The sequence below is a fragment of the Leiobunum rupestre genome, chromosome 6, assembly GCF_980474605.1.
Source record: "Leiobunum rupestre chromosome 6, qqLeiRupe1.1.hap1, whole genome shotgun sequence".
Lineage (NCBI taxonomy): Eukaryota > Metazoa > Arthropoda > Arachnida > Opiliones > Sclerosomatidae > Leiobunum > Leiobunum rupestre.
In genome coordinates this window covers 48763346-48782448 of record NC_143389.1, presented here as the reverse complement: position 1 = coordinate 48782448, position 19103 = coordinate 48763346, and the positions used below count along the sequence as shown (strand labels likewise).

Here is a 19103-nt window from a genome sequence, read left to right as displayed (position 1 = left end):
TTTCGGGAGAAAACGTCCGGGCAGGGGATGCAATGCCCCTCCCTAGAATTTGGCTGGGAGGGGCAACTAATGTTATTGCCCCCTCCAACATTTTGGTCAGTTGAAATTTTCAAAAGGCTCAAATTATCATTTTAAAAGCATATACAGTTTATAGAACCTCAACTGTGTTTAAATTTCAGTCTTTTCCCGCCAATTTACATAGTAGTAAACAGTACACACGCATTCGGAGAAGCTACACTCCATTAAAAATTAAAAACCATTCTCCAGACCCTTTTTCGTTTCTCTTTGCCCCCTCCAACTTCTAGAACGTTCCTACGCCCCTGCGTCCGGGAATATTTAGTTTTATCTTCAGCAGCACCTCGACTAATTTTTTCCCGCCAACGACAATTCAAGAGTAGTTTTCTGAAAGTACTCGTCTCTAGTTTCATATCGTTTTTTCATCACCACCGAACTTAGCCGTGTGCAACTTGGTTAAAGTTAGTGGTGCGCCGTTTATTTGACTCCGCGCCGGCTTACCTCTGTCTCTCGCTACTATATTTAAAATTAAGCTTACCTGTTACTAGGCTAGCAAAGGCCAAAGGTCCCTATTTCGTGGCTCTTGGTTTCGGATAACATTGGCCGACGAATGGCTTTTTCCCTTTTGAGAGATCAGCGACTAACTCTCTTCTTTCCGGTCTGTTGGGTTTCCATCCGAGATTACGGTTCCCGAATAGTAATAGAAAAAGAATCTTGTATTGAGTTATTTCTTCGGCGTTTCTTTCCCGAGGAAACCAATCCCAGGAGGATGCGGAAAATACGTTGTTTCTCCGAGCAATTATATATCGTCGAAATATATTAACTGTTTCCACACAACCCTACTTCCAAACACTCTCTTTGGGTTTGCAATTAACGGGGCCACTTTGAGCTTAATTCTTTCGAACAATTGGCCTTTTCAGTTTAGATAGAGCCACGTAGTGGCTAACGTGAGAACTTCGTCTGCTATGCATTTGCTAGAACACAATGTCTGTTTAGTAGATAAAAATTCAGCAATTTTAGCTTCTCGATTTGACCGCTACGTGGCTTTATGTAAACTGAAAAGGCTAATAATATACCTTAGAAATAAGATTCCATTTTAACTTAAGTCCTTAAAATTTCATTTAAACTTTAGTCCTTAAAATTTCATTTAAGTTTAGTCCTTAAAATTTCATTTAAGTTTAGTCCTTAAAATTTCATTTAAGTTTAGTCCTTAAAATTTCATTTAAACTTTAGTCCTTAAAATTTAATTTAAACTTTAGTCCTTAAAATTTCATTTAAACTTTAGTCCTTAAAATTTCATTTAAACTTTAGTCCTTAAAATTTCATTTAAACTTTAGTCCTTAAAATTTCATTTAAACTTTAGTCCTTAAAATTTCATTTTAACTTTAGTCCTTAAAATTTCATTTTAACTATAGTCCTTAAAATTTCATTTTAACTATAGTCCTTAAAATTTCATTTTAACTTTAATCTTTAAAATTCCATTTTAACTTTAATCTTTAAAATTCCATTTTAACTTTAATCTTTAAAATTCCATTTTAACTTTAATCTTTAAAATTCCATTTTAACTTTAATCTTTAAAATTCCATTTTAACTTTAATCTTTAAAATTCCATTTTAACTTTAATCTTTAAAATTCCATTTTAACTTTAATCTTTAAAATTCCATTTTAACTTTAATCTTTAAAATTTCATTTAAACTCTAGTCCATAAAATTTCAGTTTAACTTTAGTCCTTAAAATTGCATATATCCAAAGATGGAACCCTCTTAGAGGTTGCAATTAACGTGTCCACTTAAAACGTTTATGAACCCATTATGATATCATATTTCATATTTTAAAGTATATTTTAACCGGATGCGAGGTCGAAATATTAAATATGCGTAACTGAAAGTTTCCAACTACCCTCTTCTTAAAAATAATCACTTTCTCTCGCACGAGGCGCTCTTACAAGATTTCCGATTTCTCCCTCTATATATATTTATCTCGTAAACTGTAAATATTAACGCATTTACATTTTAGTACGTAAAGATTGATACTCACCAGGTAGCGCTTTCCATCACTGACATTGACATCCGGGTGGCAGTAGCGCCTCCTATTTTTACTCCGGAATTAATAACGGGTGTCTCTCTACTCGCCGCCAGGATTCAGAATTTTCATCGGCCTCCACTTGGGCGGCCGGGGTTCAGACTCGCGGATAATTTGAGTTTGGTATTTGAGGTTTCTGTCGCCGGTTTTTGGCGGCTGCTTTACTCCTCGGATCGTTGCCACCATCGGTCCGCGAGGGAGCGCGTGCCAGAGGATTTTGGACAGCCACCCTAGGTTCATGGCCCCATTCGATTCTGCCCGCCCCACGTTCCTACCCCCCCCCCCCCCTCCGTAGCCCTCCTCCATCGAAACCATTTCCATCCTCTCTCGCTCTCTTCTGTTCTCTCTCGCTCTTCGGTCAACGGTTGGATTTGGCCCGTTCCAGTTATCCGGCCCATTGTGTCGCGTTCGCATCATTAGTACATCCTTATTGATCACGCGAGTTTAATATTCCTGTTTGTAAACAATGAACCCCGATAGTCGGCTTCCTATAACACGTCGGTGTATTGCGGCTAGAACACTTCTACAGGCGAAAATAGGCCAGTTGGTCTACTGAATCGTGAAAGCTAGTATTTCACGAGTTTCTTTTTTGAGGATTTGCGTTTTTTCTCTCCTTTGTTTATTGTTTTAAAAAACCACGCAACTGGAATATAAAAAATATTTCGTAAATAAATATTGTTTTAAATAAAATTTCGCGTTCGTTTTTTGGCAATCGGTATGTTTTTAAATAAATAAAATTCAAATCTCCGAAGTGGATTCAAATGTAAAAGAACCCTATTTCTTTATGAAATACAACGAAATCTAGAAATGCATTACGTTGTTTGGTTTTGTAATATGTCTTATTTTAGTGTTTGGCACATATAGATGCTATTGCTTCGCCACGGTATCTCGTGAAAAATTTATAGTACATTTTGATGGCTGTAAATTTTAAAACTCCCCCGGGCGGAAGTAAACTCGGGCCCGACTACGGTTTCACTGCTGCCTTTCGAAATTCATTTCTCCGGGGGATCCTTATGTTTTCTTCCCTTGAACTTCCAAAGCTCCTCCCTCGATCTTGATACATTTTCTCGATGATTCCCGTCGGATTTGCCCCCCCCCCCCATCCTCCCCTCGCGAGCGCGTGCGAAAGGCGCGTGCTCTTTTTCAGCCTCGGGAATGAGAAACGACACTCTTTGACGTCAGATGACGCGCTTTCCGAAATTTCGATGACGTCACTCGTAGTCGCTTTCTCTTTCGTCGCATTGCCGGTTGCCTCTTTTTATCCCGCGCTACCCGGTCACTCGACGCTGAAGACGGAAGCGGGGGAGGTGGTAAAGTCTGCGTCGTTCGGTCGCTTTTGGACGGACTGCCAGGTACCTTTTCCGTTATTCTCCCAGCGCGGGATCGATGACGTCAGAAAGGGGGCGGAGCCAGGGACCTTCTCGGTAATTTTACAAGAGCGGGGTCTCGTTTGCCTTTACGGGACGTTTCGTCGTTAGACTGTCGCTTCTAAACGAAACTGACGGCTCTGGCCTATTTGCCCGGTCAATTTAACTTGGTCACTGTCGTTCTCCTTTTCTTCCGGGTCGATATCAGAACTGAGCCCACCCCCTTCAATAGGCCTATAGGACTATTGTGTAGAAGATTTCGTTATATTTGGTATTCGCAACGAGCGCTTGGTCGTTAATCCGCTTCATCTCTCATTCGTTTTCTTTGGAACAGCGTCGCTCGGATACTAAGAAGACTTTATTTTAGTTATCACGCTGTTACAATCTTAGAGAGGTTAAGCAGAGCGCTTTAGAAGTTTGAACGACAACGTCGAGAGTCACGTGATCAGTCTCGCCGGTTTACTTTTCGCGTTTATGGCCGATTTTGTTCAAACTCGGGCGTAATGTAGACCTACATAAGATACGAAATTTCCCAAAAGGAGACGTTGCACTACCCCTTCGATTTGCCATGGCAACCGAAAATGTTTTTGACCATTAAAATTTAAAAAATCTCCATTTTAAAAAGCATGATTTTCTCGGTTTCACAGGGAAAAATTTAAATAGCATTTTTTTAAATCACGAAATGGGTAATTTGGACCACATTTAGGTACATTTCATCAAGTTTGGGAAAATTGGAACATTTTTTAGGTAAAAAAAATTTGTTGTTTTAAGTGGTCAAAAACATTTTCGATTGCCATGGCAAATCGAATGGATAGTGCAACGTCTCCTTTTGGGAAATTTCATATATTATATAGGTCTAAATTCCGCCCGACTTTGACTAAAATCGGCAATAAAAACCTTTGGTTAAATCTCACCTAAGTCTTGTATATTTTAGGCCTTATTTGCGTATCAAAAGATCAACAAGACTTTCAATATACTTACACGTACCTTATTTTGTCTTGAAAAAAAAATAGTTTTTGGCCTATAAAGCTGAAACGCAAAATAACGCCAAGTATTTGGGTTTGCGTTTTCTCAGCCTTCTTAAGGTGTATCGCCAGCGCTAGCAGCACCTTAGTGAGCGATTTGCGAACTATCCTAACTTTTAAAATCGTGCAATTTAGGCTTAGGTCTCGTATAACTGGAACGCGCCACACTGAGGGTTTTAGTATTGGCTAAACACGTTTTTATTTTCGTCATGTACCCTGGTTTAGCAAATATTTATAAAATGTGTTAAAATTCTATTGTAACTGTAAATGTTTTCTTTAGCAGGCAAAAGTGAACTGATTTTAAATAGTTAAATTTCACGAACGTCTAGATACTCCCGACGTCGACGTTCTAACTTCTAGAGCGTCCTGCATGCTTAACCTCTCTATTGCCTCTCCGTATCCGAACCGTCGGGTGTCTAAAGTAGTTTGCCAAGTCTGTAATTACGTTTGAATAATTGGCCGCGTCAGCTAGTCGAAATAAATACCGATAGTTAAGTGTGGAGTGACGTAGATTTGACGGCAAACCCGGAGAGATAAGCCCCTCTAGCGACGCGAATACGCAACTTTAAAACGAATTATCCCGCGCCAGACATACCCTTTGCCGTCACTAATGATTTATAGTCTGAAGTCCATCTGTGGTCATTCTAGAAGAACTCTTTTATGGAACATTTTATAATCTTATGCAAAAAGGTCGTAAAGGCAAGATCGGATAATTTTCCCTTTTAAGTACGTTGGTTTCAAATTAAACGGGGAGTTGCGTGGTTTTGTCATTCAAGTCTGACTAGAATTTGGTTTTTAATATCCTCGGAACGCGCCATATATTGCATTTTCTCCTTCGGATAATTGTCTTTTTCCTAAAAGGCAACTAGAATTTGGGATTCGCCTTTTATCGAAAACGGGTGCTCTAATCCTCTGGATGGTCGCGGATACGGAGAAAGTACGGACGGGGGTGAAGTCTTCCGTTTGTAGTGACTAACTGGAAAAGGCTTTAGGAGACCTTAAGTCCTTTTGGTAAAACCTCGTTTCAGTCCGAGACACGCGCGCTTTAAGTAGAAGCAGATTGCTCGAGTGATATTTACGAGCGCTGCATTCGCCGAAACTGCTGAAACGAACCAGACGTTAAACGTTTATCGTTTTGCCGCAGTCCCCGCTGTAAGTGGGAAAACTCACTTTCTAATCGAGTGAACTCGCGCCAATGGCCGCTGAGAGAAAACTGGCTAAATTATGGCCGCCTTTAGTCTCGAAAGCCACTATGAAAATAAAGATGTCGTTCGAAAAGTAGCCTCTTCTAATTATAAGTTCCTACGTGTCGCTCAAAGCGGGACGAATTAAAATATTTCCTTCGTGTCGTTTCCTTACTCTAATCAGATTGAGAGAAGTGTGCGTCCAAATCGTTTTTTGAAAAATCAACGAGAGACAGTGGAAACAAACCAGGGTTGGCACAATTTTGCCAAGTGTGGACAAAAACCAGATTTTTCCGCGGTTTTTTCCACCTCTAGTGTCAAAATTCAATAAAAAAATAAATAATAAAAGCAGTATATTCTTCTATTCTATTCACTCTTCTTCTGGCCTTTTCTTCATCTCTCCTATTTGCAATGACCAAATTAGTCACTTAATAGATATATCAATGATTAATTTAGCATGAAAAGAGTTTTTTTTTCCACTTTTTTCCCACATGTCCCGGCAAAAACCTGTTTTTTGCCAACCCTGAAACAAACCACTATACTAGGGAAGAGAAACACTTATCTTTTATATACCACTGATAATATGAATAACGTATTCCTCAAACAATATAGGCATATGTATAATTCTGTCGTAAAAGCTAGCTGATATACTTCTGATGGTTCCAGTTATTTGCGGACTTTTATTTGTGGGTTTAAGGTCGTGTTTCGTGTGTTGACTCTGGGGAAACGATCTCTCTCGTGCCTTTAGAGACAGTGGAGAGTCAAGATGATTAAAGGCAGCGTGTAAGTCGGGCGGTGTTCGGCCAGGCGTTCACTCGTTTCGTCATCAACGCGTCGAACAAGCTCCCCTGTAAATTAAATTCACCGTGAACGGCGCCTCTACAGGCGAGCCCGGCTTTAGGGTTTGCCGGCTGCGAGCGATGACTATGGCTGCGCCGTAGAGACTCAAATAAGAAAAAATGCATTTGTCTTTCGGTATTTATACAGGGTTGCCACACGTCAGGGAAATCGGGGAAAAGTCAGGGAATTTAAGAATGGACCTAAAAAGTCAGGGAATTTTTAGAATTTGTAAAAAGTCAGGGAATTCAATTTTATCTGGGCACTTTTTTAAGGGTATTTTTTAGACCAGATCTATGACAAATTCTATGATTATCATTTATTTCCTTGAAAGCTTGGCTAATTTTTTCAACATTGCAATAACTTTTTTACTGAAATTTAAGTTCATTAAAATGTATTAACTTCTGATAAAAGTCAAATATAAAATAAAATTTTGTCCTTAAAAAGTTAGGGAAAATCTCTTAAAATGGTCAGGGAATTTGAATCTCAAAATTTTGTGGCAACGCTGTTATAGAAAACTTTAAAATAATCGACAATAAACTGATATAGTTTCATTGTAAATTGCCTTAACTAACCAAAACTACTCAAAATATTTGAACCGTAAAGTTTTTCCAAAAGTAAAACCAGAAACAGCCAAAACCGTCCAAAGGGAAAGTAATAACTAAACCATATCCAAGTGTCTCATAATTAAGATTAGGTTTCGTAAATATTATGATCTGAAATCCATGAATCCCAAAATTCAATCTTTTATTTTCGTACGAACTAAGCCTGCTTAATCTGATGACGGAAACGAAATGCTCTTTCTTTTTAATGAGACGGAAAATACTAAATGTTCATTAGCGCAAGCGATACGAAGGTTTTGAATTTCTTGAATTGTTATTCTTGTCGTTTTGTTAGCCACTTTTTTCCCGATATAGATTATCCCTAAATCATTACCGTAATTGGGGTACCTAGTTCATTATTTTGAACCCCCGCATTCAAATATGAGTAGGAGGATCACGGGAATATCCAACAAAAACTGCGCTTATGCAACTCTGTAATTGGAAGAAATTTGAATTCGTTAAATTTCCCTTTAGCATAAAGGTCAAAGTAATAGGGTTAAATTTGTTTTTATATTGGCTAGTGTTGTAAGTCGGAAAATGACCGAGACCTTTTTTCCCGAAAGATTTCTGTATTTTTCCGAAAAAATTAAAAAAAAGTTTTCATTCGATGATTAGTCTAATACATTGTTTGCAAATTTAAATAAAGCGGCATTTTCGCCTCATTTTTGTCGAATCTAAAAGTAAAACTAAACCCCTAGACTAGGTTTAAACTGATTAAAGGGAATAGAACCTCCAACGCGTTCTTTATGGAAGACTCCATCAATTTCGTTTATTCCCTTCACAATCGGCGATTATCAGCGCCGCAAGTGCGAAAAGCCATGTGAGGCAGCGGTCAATATTGGAACCCTGGGAGGGCGACAGAAATACCAGAGGTTATATTCCCTTTAACAATGTAACACTACTAGTATGTTTACTGTTATTAGACATTTTATATCGATAAAAAGTTAGAAACATTAAAAACCCTTAAAAAGTAATTTGTTACCATTTTTTATTTTTCCGGAAAATTAAGAACACTAATATTGTCTAACTAAACCGGATGTATTACGAAAATTTCTTCGAATGCTCTTAAAATGTGTTTCCTAACGATAGAGCAACTTCCGTTTCCATAGTGATCGATCCAACTTAAGGAAGAGGGAGGGAATGAAATCTCATCCGCGTTAAGCCTTGGTGATCTAAAAACAGACGAAAAATCTCTTTTCGTCTCACTTCGTTTGTTTCTCGAGCTCGATCTTAGCTTTTCCTTCGCCCATATTTATTGCTAAGAATCTCGAAGTGTCAGATTGGGGTTCTTTGTCGATGGAGTAGCTTTTTATTATTGATGGCGTTTTTCTTAATCGTATCCCAATGTCGCTCTTGCTTTTGGCCTACTTCGCTTACGACCTCCGACCCCAAGACTACCCATCTTTCTTCCTCGCTATTTTTTGACCGGAAGTTTTGATCAATCGAGAGCGACAGCAGGGCGCTGGATTTTTATTTCGGATTTCTTTGGGCGTTCTCATTCTTCTGACGTTATTTATATATGATACCGTCAGTAGTATTAATACACTTCCAGGAATAGACGGGTGATTTGAAGGAATAAAAAACCCGAATAGACGGTGGATTTGAAAAAAAAAAGGCCCGAGTAAACGGGGGATTTGGAAAAAAGGCCCGAGTAAACGGGGGATTTGGAAAAAAGGCCCGAGTAAACGGGGGATTTGGAAAAAAGGCCCGAGTAAACGGGGGATTTGGAAAAAAGGCCCGAGTAAACGGGGGATTTGGAAAAAAGGCCCGAGTAAACGGGGGATTTGGAAAAAAGGCCCGAGTAAACGGGGGATTTGGAAAAAAAGGCCCGAGTAAACGGGGGATTTGGAAAAAAAGGCCCGAGTAAACGGGGGATTTGGAAAAAAGGCCCGAGTAAACGGGGGATTTGGAAAAAAGGCCCGAGTAAACGGGGGATTTGGAAAAAAGGCCCGAGTAAACGGGGGATTTGGAAAAAAGGCCCGAGTAAACGGGGGATTTGGAAAAAAGGCCCGAGTAAACGGGGGATTTGGAAAAAAGGCCCGAGTAAACGGGGGATTTGGAAAAAAAGGCCCGAGTAAACGGGGGATTTGGAAAAAAAGGCCCGAGTAAACGGGGGATTTGGAAAAAAGGCCCGAGTAAACGGGGGATTTGGAAAAAAGGCCCGAGTAAACGGGGGATTTGGAAAAAAGGCCCGAGTAAACGGGGGATTTGGAAAAAAGGCCCGAGTAAACGGGGGATTTGGAAAAAAGGCCCGAGTAAACGGGGGATTTGGAAAAAAGGCCCGAGTAAACGGGGGATTTGGAAAAAAGGCCCGAGTAAACGGGGGATTTGGAAAAAAGGCCCGAGTAAACGGCGGATTTGGAAAAAAGGCCCGAGTAAACGGCGGATTTGGAAAAAAGGCCCGAGTAAACGGCGGATTTGGAAAAAAGGCCCGAGTAAACGTGGGATTTGGAAAAAGAAGGCCCGAAAAGATGGGGGATTTGGAAAAAAAAGGCCCGAATAGACGGGGGATTTGGAAAAAAAACAGGTAGTTAAAAAAAAATACTTTAAAAAAGTCAGGAATTTAAGAAAGGAACAAAAAACCTGAGAAGTCGGAGAAGTCCCGGGATTTTGGAAATAGGCTGAAGAAGTCGGGGAATTTTAAAAGTTGGTAAAACATTAGGGAATTTAATGGGAATCTTACTAAAATAGAAGTTAAATACTTGACAAATTTTTACTTAAAACCGTTTAAAATTTAGAGAAACGGTCAAAGTAATTTTAATCTGAACCAATTGTGGCAATTGATGCTCGTTAAGTCGAGTGTACCGGACATCATTTATAGAAATGCGATGCTAAAAGGATAACCTTTGACCTATAACGTCGCGTGGGTTATTTTCGGAACTCGTCCTTCTCTTAAAATTTAAATGAACGAAATTTCTTCGAAATTAAACTTTCAGTATATTATCATTTTCATTACGTCCTGATATAGTTGGAAGTTTGACTTTCGCGAAGCCTTTGTAAATTTCTAAATTATTCATATATTACAGTCTTGAACTTTTCTTCATTTGCGTCGTAAGCCCGTTCCCCATTTCGCAGATACTTTTATTCTCCGTACTTAACCCAAATAACGCAATCCATCGCACTCCTTTTTTTGCGAGAGGCTGAAAAAAAAACACACTTTTTTTGCAACACACCGTGATGATCATTAACTCTCTATACAGATACCTGGTCCGAAAAACATCCATTATTGAACATTTGTCGACCCACCTTAAAGTTTCTACATCACGGAGGAGTCACGCTATTATATTAAGCTTTAATTTACTTAATTGGGGCTAGTGTATAGGTATCGAGTAATGGGCTTTTCGTGAGAAAATTGGTAATTTTTGGGTTTTGAAAGCGTTATATAAATATGTAAATAATCGATTGAAAAACCACAAATTTTCCTTAGTTTTTTCCGATCGTGGGTAATAAACGATTAAACGTGTATATTTAGCTCATTGCCAAATTTGCCAACGGCGTTTACCCGTATTGCGAAGTTTTAATTTTATAAGGAGCGAAATTCCTGTTTGATTCGAACTTGATTTTAATTGCGAAACTCTCAACTAGAATACTACCTTTCACGGGGTTGCCATAGAACAGGGTAAAATCGGGTTAGTTTTAAGAATATACCTAAACATATTTTTTAAGGTAATTTTACTATAGTTCTGGGAGAAATTTGTGTTATTATTTAGATTCTTGGCAGTTCTTGTATTTTTTAAAGTTGCTATAAAAATGTTTTTTTTTTTGTTTTGACAAATTTTAATATAAAGGTTAATTTGAAGTAAATATATTAACTTCTGATAAAAGTAAAACATAAAGTTAAAATTAGTCTAATTTTAGTTAGTGTGTAGGAACGATAGTAGTTAGCTGTGGCAGGGCTAGCCACCACCGTCCCACATAGTTTAAATTACCCTGTATCGCTTTTAAAAGGGCCTCGGGTCTGTTGCGATGCAGGTTATAAAAATTATATTACTATTATTATTATAATATTTTGACCACCCGAACTATAAAGTTAGGGAATTGTTAAAAAATGAAGTTGATCTAATAAACAGTTTTTCTTAACGTTCCAATAATTTTTTTATTTTAACAGTAGCTACAAAATGTTTAATTTCGGTCTTAAAAAAGTTCGGGGATTTTTAATTCTGAAAATATTATGACAATTCTGTATCAAGTATATTACCAAAGCGTGGAATCGAATATCAAAAATGCATAGACGGTACTCCACCTATATCCTTTCCGGTTATATTGCGTATGGTTGATGTCGTAGCGGTGTATCGATTCGCTCCCATTCGACGGTCGTTAAACTATTTGTGCGGAAGAAAGACCCGCTGATCGCCGATTCCGTTAATGCTCCGCGAAACACGGCTGATAAGGGAACTACAATCTTCGGCGAGAGATAACGTAATTTTACTTTCATAAATAAATCATTGTAAATTTGCCCGTCGTATAGTTAGTTTGGCTTGAAAGATGTACCTTCGCCGAAGGGTTGACTGATTTAAATCAAGTGATTTGTTTTGAAAAACTATTGATTTAAATCATACATTGTATTTTATTGTTGGAATAAAAATTGACAATAGTTTCTTAAAAAATTAAAATACAAATAGCAAACTAAAATATTAAATAGTAATTAAATTCAATTAAGATTTCGTGTAATTAAAAATAACCCATAAAAGTAACATCTGTTAATTATACTGGAAAGTCATAAATTATTTGAAAATAAAAAAATCCGATTTAAATAAAAATCTATTGATTTAATTTCTTATTAAATCGGGAAAGTGCCAAACCCCGCTTCGTATGTTCCCTCGATTTTTTATTTTATTTTTTACAATTTGGTTGAGCAAAATAGTGCCTGCCAAACAAACCACCCTGTAAAGGCTTTGCCTCCGTGGTTGCCTGCATTGGTTTTTCTTTGAGAAATAATTATTATTATTATTATTATTATTATTAAAATATTGAATTTATACAAGAAAATACCGCTACGGAATGTAATTTTTTTAAATTAAATCAGAGGTGGTTTCGGGAAATATGCCCCAATTGGAAGGTATTTTTGTTTCTACCTCCTTTAAAAAATATATTTGTCGTTACTTTTCTCGTTCTAGACAAACTAATTTATATTTATAACCTGGGCTATAACCCTATTATAACTTGAGTCTAATGAGTGTAAATTTAGCGCATTTGCGTTCACGGTCTTTGAATATTTTAAAAACCCGAGCCGGGAAGTATACAAACACCAAATCATCAAAATATTGCGTAGGTACGGACCTCTCTTTTGGTTTTAATTCCTCCCCACTCGAGTACTTGGCCTTAAAGGCCGACTACATATTTACTGTTTCTCACTGGTAGTTGACTGCTTGCGTAGCATATGTGTCTTGCACCGAGCCAGCTTCCAGTGAAAGATAGAGTAAACCGAATAACTATGTAGTCGGCCTTTAAACGAAAATATAATTTGGGTGTCTGGTTGATATGAAAGGGGGTTTGGTTCTGTCTCGAAAACCCCGAGCCAGAGATAAGGTCACGTCGTCTGCTACGTCGAAAAGGTCACGTATAATAGCCGCTACGTCGAAAAGGATTGCCATTGTACGGCCGACCCTCTGGAAAACGAAATTGGCCACCGTCCAACCCCCGAAACTGAATAAACGCGACAAAAATGTAATGACCGCGCCTATAGTGTGAAAAGGTAAAAATAGCTCCCGAAAATTGTTTCGAGCGGGACGTTTTCGAACCTTTACGGGTCCCGATAAGTTCGCTCCGAAACGGGTAAAAACTCCCGTCGATGGGACGATGGCCTTTCGATTTTGCCGCAGAGCGGGGCTCGAGACAGCTGATCGCTAAACTCCTCCCGGATAGTGGGCGAAACGGGAGGAATCATACCACGATGCGGCTATTTTTCTACTCGTTTTAATTTTCGTTGACCCGCGTTGCTTACTAAACAAGTTGAAAGCTCGCGGGTGGATTTGATACTCTGATGCGCCAACACAAATATTGATTGCCCCCCACGCTCGAGTTCCCGCCGCTGCTTTATATAAATAGTTTATAGCGTAAAAGCGAGGATCAACGAGTATTAGTAGTTTTACGACGAAAACTCTCCCAAAACGGCGCTTTTTAAGCGAAGAATGGAGAGCTTTGACGTATTACCCCCGGAACTCTCTTTTACGAGGTTTTGGAAATGGGTTTAATCGATTAGGGCCTACCTGACCTCGTCCGGATCGAAAGAAGCGGGAGGATTCGGGCAGTAGGAAAACCCCCGTTGCGGAGACCCTGCCCTGCCTCGCTCTCTCTGGAGTCGCTGCAACGACGGGAAGGTTGTCGCTTTAGCTCTCCACCAAATATCGTCTCCCCATCATTTCACATCGCGCTCATACTTTTGCCTTCCCACTGAAGTGACTTTTTCTACGAAATTGCGGAGAGTATAGCGCCGTGCACGCGGTTGACTCGCTGAGCTTTCTTCGCTCCCTCTCAATCTCTCTCCCGGTGTTTACCGTCCGCACGTGCTTTTGTTTATAATAGCGCCGCAACTGGAACAGTCATAGCGCGCTCATTATTTGAAGAAATTAAATCCATAAACCGGTATTAGTATCGTGACTTGGTAATAGGGAATTAATTCCGACCCCCGTTTTGATAATACCGTCCCCCTTTTTCTCGAGTTCTTTCTTAGTTCGCGCGCGCTGGAGAAACTTAAATCTCTCTAGCCGTTCTCTCTTATCTCTCTCCATTGGCTGGAGAGTGAAAACGGGTTGTAGTACGCTAGGCGGTGAAACGTACCTGGTAGGGGGTGCTTCTCCCTTTTTACGTTCGCGTTTGATAGACCGTCGATTAGAGTAACGAGGCCTTCAGCAGATCGCGCGACGAACTCGAGTCGGTCGGTCTCGAGTCGTCTTTTCTTCGAGACTGCCACGATTGGTCTCGTTCGCCCGCTCGCAGTCAACCCGTCGTTAGTTGGTCGTCCGCCCGTCTCGGGTGCCCGGTTCCTTCTCGCGCTCTTTGTCCGTCAGTCCCGCTGCGGTGGCATCCACGGCTGGACCAGACATCGCGGCCTACGCCGCCCGCGACCATTTGCTGCAAAATCGGCAAGATTTCGCCGTTTCGTTGCCCGCCTCCACTTCCCCCGGAAGGCCGCCACCCAACGTTACCAGGAGGCGCAAGTCGCTCATCGCCAGTATCGCCATGGCGGAGCTCAACGGCGAGACCAGCAGCGCCGGAACTTCCGCCGACCAGAAGAACTCCGACAGCAATTCCAACGTTTCCATCAGCGTCAAGGTACCGTGTCCACTTTCACGCGGATCCATCTTCACCCTCACTTTCTCCTACGCCCGGTAGTCTTGCAATTTGCACGAATTAGAATGTGCAATTGGCCCTTCAATAAAACATCTTCTAGGAAATTGCCAAAAAGTAATATATGCTAGAGCCAGGACCCGCAAGTTACTGTTTATTTAATGCTTTTTAAAATAATCAGGGTTGCCACGGTATCTGGAAAACCTGGAAAACTCGCGGAATTTGAATATGGGTATAAAAATTAAGGAAAAGTCAGAATTTCAAAAATTAGTCTAAAAATCGGGAAAAAGTCAGAATTTCCAAAATTAGTCTAAAAATCCGGAAAAAGTCAGAATTTCCAAAATTAGTCTAAAAATCAGGGTAAAGTCAGAATTTCCAAAATTAGTCTAAAAATCAGGGAAAAGTCAATTTCCAAAATTAGTCTAAAAATCAGGGAAATGTCAGGGAATTTCAAAAAATTAGTCTAAAAATCAGGGAATTTATTTTCGGGGGCAAATGGGAAACTTTTACTAAAATATTGGTTTAAAAATACAAAATCTCCGTAGAAAACCTGGAAAAGTCAGGGAATTTGACTGTGAAAAAACTGTAGAAAACCTGATAATGGAAACTTTTCATGTCTGTAAACAGAACGTTTTGTTTTTGCTAAGCCTTAATATGTCAAAAAAAACTACCTGGTTAAAAGGAAACACTCGTTGCAAAGTGTCCATTATTTCAAACAGTAACTTACAGGTCCTCGCTCTTGGAAATATTACACCTTGGCGATTTCCTTGAAGAGGTTTTATTGAACTATTACGTTTTTACATTAGGGCACCAACTATTTTTCAATAGAAGTATAAAATTCTTTTACAAATAACATCCTAAAATAACACTTAGTGTTTTTGATCGTACGTGACATAGAAATAGTTGGCCTATTGCATTACTATTGTGTTTATTTGTCGCTATTTCCGAGAACATTCGCGGTAAGACTTGGCTTCCGTTCAAAACAATCGAAAAGGTAGGCGTAATCAAACTTGATAATGTTTAGGATAAGCCAGTATGCGGGGAATGTTTTCTGGAATAATACCGTGACAATCTCGTTTATTTTTCACATTTTTAACGAGTTTTAAATTACTTTCGTTAAATTTGCGCGACCCATTTCGTTTTTAAAAAAATGTTAGCTCTTCTAGCTATGTTTATTTTTCTTTTTCTTTTATTTAATTCCTTAACTCGTATATAGATAGAACGAGAGTTTTTACTTCAAGCTCTGAAATTTTTAGCGCTTCATTTTCGGTTGCGTAACTAGAGCTAGAGACGTTCTAAAAATAATGATAAATTTTCGTCCGAGTAATGTGAATGAGGGAGCTCTCTATTTTTATACGTTCACGTATTTGGGACGTCACTACGGCTTTTACTGAATAAAATTAAATAAATTTCGTTGACCGGTAACACTTGCGCCTCTTGGGCGTCTGCCTACAAAGCGCGGGATCCCCGGCAACACCGCGTTTTCGGGGCATCTTATATCAACTTGCCCCGCGCCCGGGTTCCAAGTGATGGCAGCGCGTGCCAAATTGGAATCGTTTCAGAGTCGAACTCACCCTCGCTAAATCTCTCTCCAAAACGTTGAGTTTCTCTCGCTAAATCTCTTTCCAAAAAGTTGATTTTTCCCTCGTTGATAGTGTCCATGATAATTAACTTGCATACTGTACACCGATCTCCCGAATACGTCATAGGTCAGGGAAAGCGTGAGGAAGTCGATTGTAGACCATTGGACCGAAATCCCATTCGTCCGAATGTACCATTCAACCGAATTCCAATCGACCGAAAACCGCGTTTTGCGCGGTTTTCATTTAATATACCGTTAGTGATACATATTTATATATCGTAGGTTACGTGACGATAGTATATCTAATTTGGACTAAACTATGTCTTCAATATTTATTATTTCGTACCGACGTGTATTTTTAGACCTTTTTCCCTTGAAATTTGATATTTTCCGGGTTTAATTTTGGAAAATAATCTTGATAAGACCCGACGTGAAATAGTTGCCAACCTAACCTAACCTAACCTAACCTAACCCAACCTGAACTAACCTAACCTAACTTAACCCAACCTGAACTAACCTACCCGAAGTGAAAACGAACCAGATTTAAATTTCCCATTCAACTGAATCCCGCCATGTTGGGCTATAAACGAAAATACTTTTCGGTTCAATGGGATTCGGTTCAATGGTATACAACCGAGAAAGTCGGGTAATTTTAAGAAATTATAAGAAAGGGAATTTAAATTTATCTTGATTAAATTTAATTTATAAAGGAGAAATTAAAATATTTTAAAAAGAAAGTTTGGGATTTTAAATTTATGAAGGTTATCTAAAAAAACTAAGGTTTTGTAAACGTTACAATATCATTTTTTAGTTAAACCATAACCGAATACTGAAGTATAGGCTGAAGTAAATTCCTTAATTTTCGAGAAAACAAAATGCAATGTTAACTTAAAAATAGTCAGATAAAAAGTCGAGGAATGTGAAAATATCGTGGCAACCCGGTTAAAGTACATTTCTGTTTTCGGCCTTGGAAGTGATCAATACTCTCTTTTTACTTACCGAACTTTGGGCTTAAAATTTACATAAATTTAGCTTATTTATGGCGTTAATAAATAGCACTAGAGCGGGATTTTCGTAATTACTAACGCGATTAGTTATTTTTAATATTTAGATTGAAAGGGGGCACGTAGTTGGAACCACGTATATAGCCTTGATCGTTGATAAAATTGTCCTCCCTGGGATGGATATGATTCTGATCAAAGCGCTACCGCCGTTCATCCTCATAATAATTGAAAAGATGGTGGGGGGGGGGGAAATGTGTCCAACCAACAATTTAATCTTATAGTCTTGAGGTCTTTTGCTGAAAATAAGAGAAAATAAAAAGGTGAATCCGACTTTTAGACGCCTCGGTTCCTCCACCGACAAAAGAAACGCAGGGCCCCCAGAGGTCCTATAATTCCTATAAAATCCTATACTTTCAAAAATGTCCTATAACATCCTATATTTTTAGCAAAATATAATTTTGATATTTTGCCAATTTCAAATCTAGACACTCAGTTAAATTGCTACATTTAGCTATAGGATAAATTCCCTATACCAAGTCATTCTAGTCTAATCTTTTGTTATTGATAACATGGTTAGCTACTAGTATATTTTTGTGATAAAATGGTTAAAGGGCTTCTATTTTTTAAGTGAAAATCAAAGACTTATTTATCTAAATATAGATTTTGTTTTTAAATGCATTAAGTTAGTTAATTAAATGGCATATATAGTCCTATAAAATCCTATAATTTTGTAAAAATAGTCCTATAAAGTCCTATATTTTTAGAAAATTAATCCTATTTTTCCTATAAAAAAATTGAAGATTTGAGTGGGGGCCCTAAAAACGAGTGAACCATCTACTGAGCCCGAAAAAGAAAGTAATTGCTATCCAATAAAAATATAAAAAACGTGAAAGAAGAATTCATCCATCCTGCTTCGTACAAGTAGCTGTACATCAATTATCGACCACGTTATTGCTTTTACCGCCTTCGTTCGATCTACACTCTCGCTATTTTTCAAGTTTAGATAGCATTTTGGTCTCGTTTTATCCTTCCATCGGAGAGATTTATAGCTTTTCCGTTTCTAGGAAGATGCTGGTTTTTAGGGGCTTAAAGGTGGGAAACCCGGAATCGAAGACGAATTTTTAGATTTCAATGATTGACGAAAGTTTAAAGTAGGCTTAACTCGTAATAGCTTATAAGTGCCATTTCGACCTTCGTAAATACGTACCTCAAAAAAATAGAAATGAGAAAACGCGGAAATTTATCACTTTAATGGCGAACATTTTGACGAAAACTATTTTCCGCGTCGATAAACTGTATACTTTTACCTCTCATCATTAATAACCAATGTTTACGTCGAGTAAATTGACAATCTCGTCTGTACTTTTTAGCGTGTGTATATTTTTAAAAGTTTTAAAGAACATTCATTTTGAAGTTACGGTCTTACGATAGTGAGATTTTCATAACATTTTTAACGACTCGATTTTAGAGAGAGAACGGCGGCGAAAACAACGTAAGGGGTTGTTTTTTTTGGGCGAAAAACACTTCTAAAAATAGTTTCGTAACATTTATTTAATCTGTGTAAGAAAATCGGGGATCATAAGCCTTCATTTTTGTCCTTCCGTTCAGCAAATCTTCCTACTCTCGTTGTCGGGATAACGACGGGTCGTTAAAGATTCAGCCGTTGGAGAAACGTCCTCCCCCCGCTATAGGACAAGCCTCTTCGCCCGTCCTAATAACGTAGAGTTTCCCCGGTTGGCGCGGACTACGCGACTTAAAATTAGCTCCGATCCGTCGAACAAACCGCGGATTTCTGCAAGCTGCTGTTTTGACATTTTGGGGGAAACCGAAAAACAGCGGCCAGCTTACAATCTGTTCTTTCTTCATCTCCCGCTGGATGTAACGCGCCTATCCTCGCCAATTTTTGGTCAACCCAGGCGCCAGCTTGCGGGTGGGAGTATATATTGACTCGGTTAAACGAAACGTGGACGGGTTGTCTTGGAATTTGCTTCCGAAAGACCCCGCCTATTTTAATTTAACGCTAGCTTTTCAACTCGCTGTCAAAACTTTATTTTGACGTTTTTCAGTCTAACTTCTGTAACAAAATCCGCGCAAGATTGAAAACGTGGTTCGGTA

At 38.8% G+C, this 19103-nt stretch overlaps 2 protein-coding genes across 6 annotated transcripts in view; one reads left to right on the top strand and one right to left on the bottom strand.

Moving 5' to 3' along the window:
- LOC149941318 (protein Abitram) overlaps positions 1–665 on the bottom strand; it is a 38318-nt gene extending 37653 nt beyond the window's left edge. The window contains exon 1 of the mRNA XM_090178651.1: positions 554–665. The gene's annotated coding sequence lies outside the window, so the exon portion shown is untranslated. The remainder of the gene's footprint in view (positions 1–553) is intronic.
- LOC149941316 (adenosylhomocysteinase-like 1) overlaps positions 1–19103 on the top strand; it is a 92146-nt gene that overhangs the window by 36290 nt on the left and 36753 nt on the right. Inside the window, exon 1 of one of the 5 annotated variants that reach the window (XM_090178645.1) lies at positions 13953–14387. The exons of the other annotated variants lie outside the window; for them this stretch is intronic. Within the exon in view, the coding sequence (XP_090034771.1) occupies positions 14295–14387 (93 nt within the window). The 5' untranslated portion in view covers positions 13953–14294. Of the gene's footprint in view, positions 1–13952; positions 14388–19103 lie in introns of those variants that run through there. 5 annotated transcript variants of the gene reach the window in all.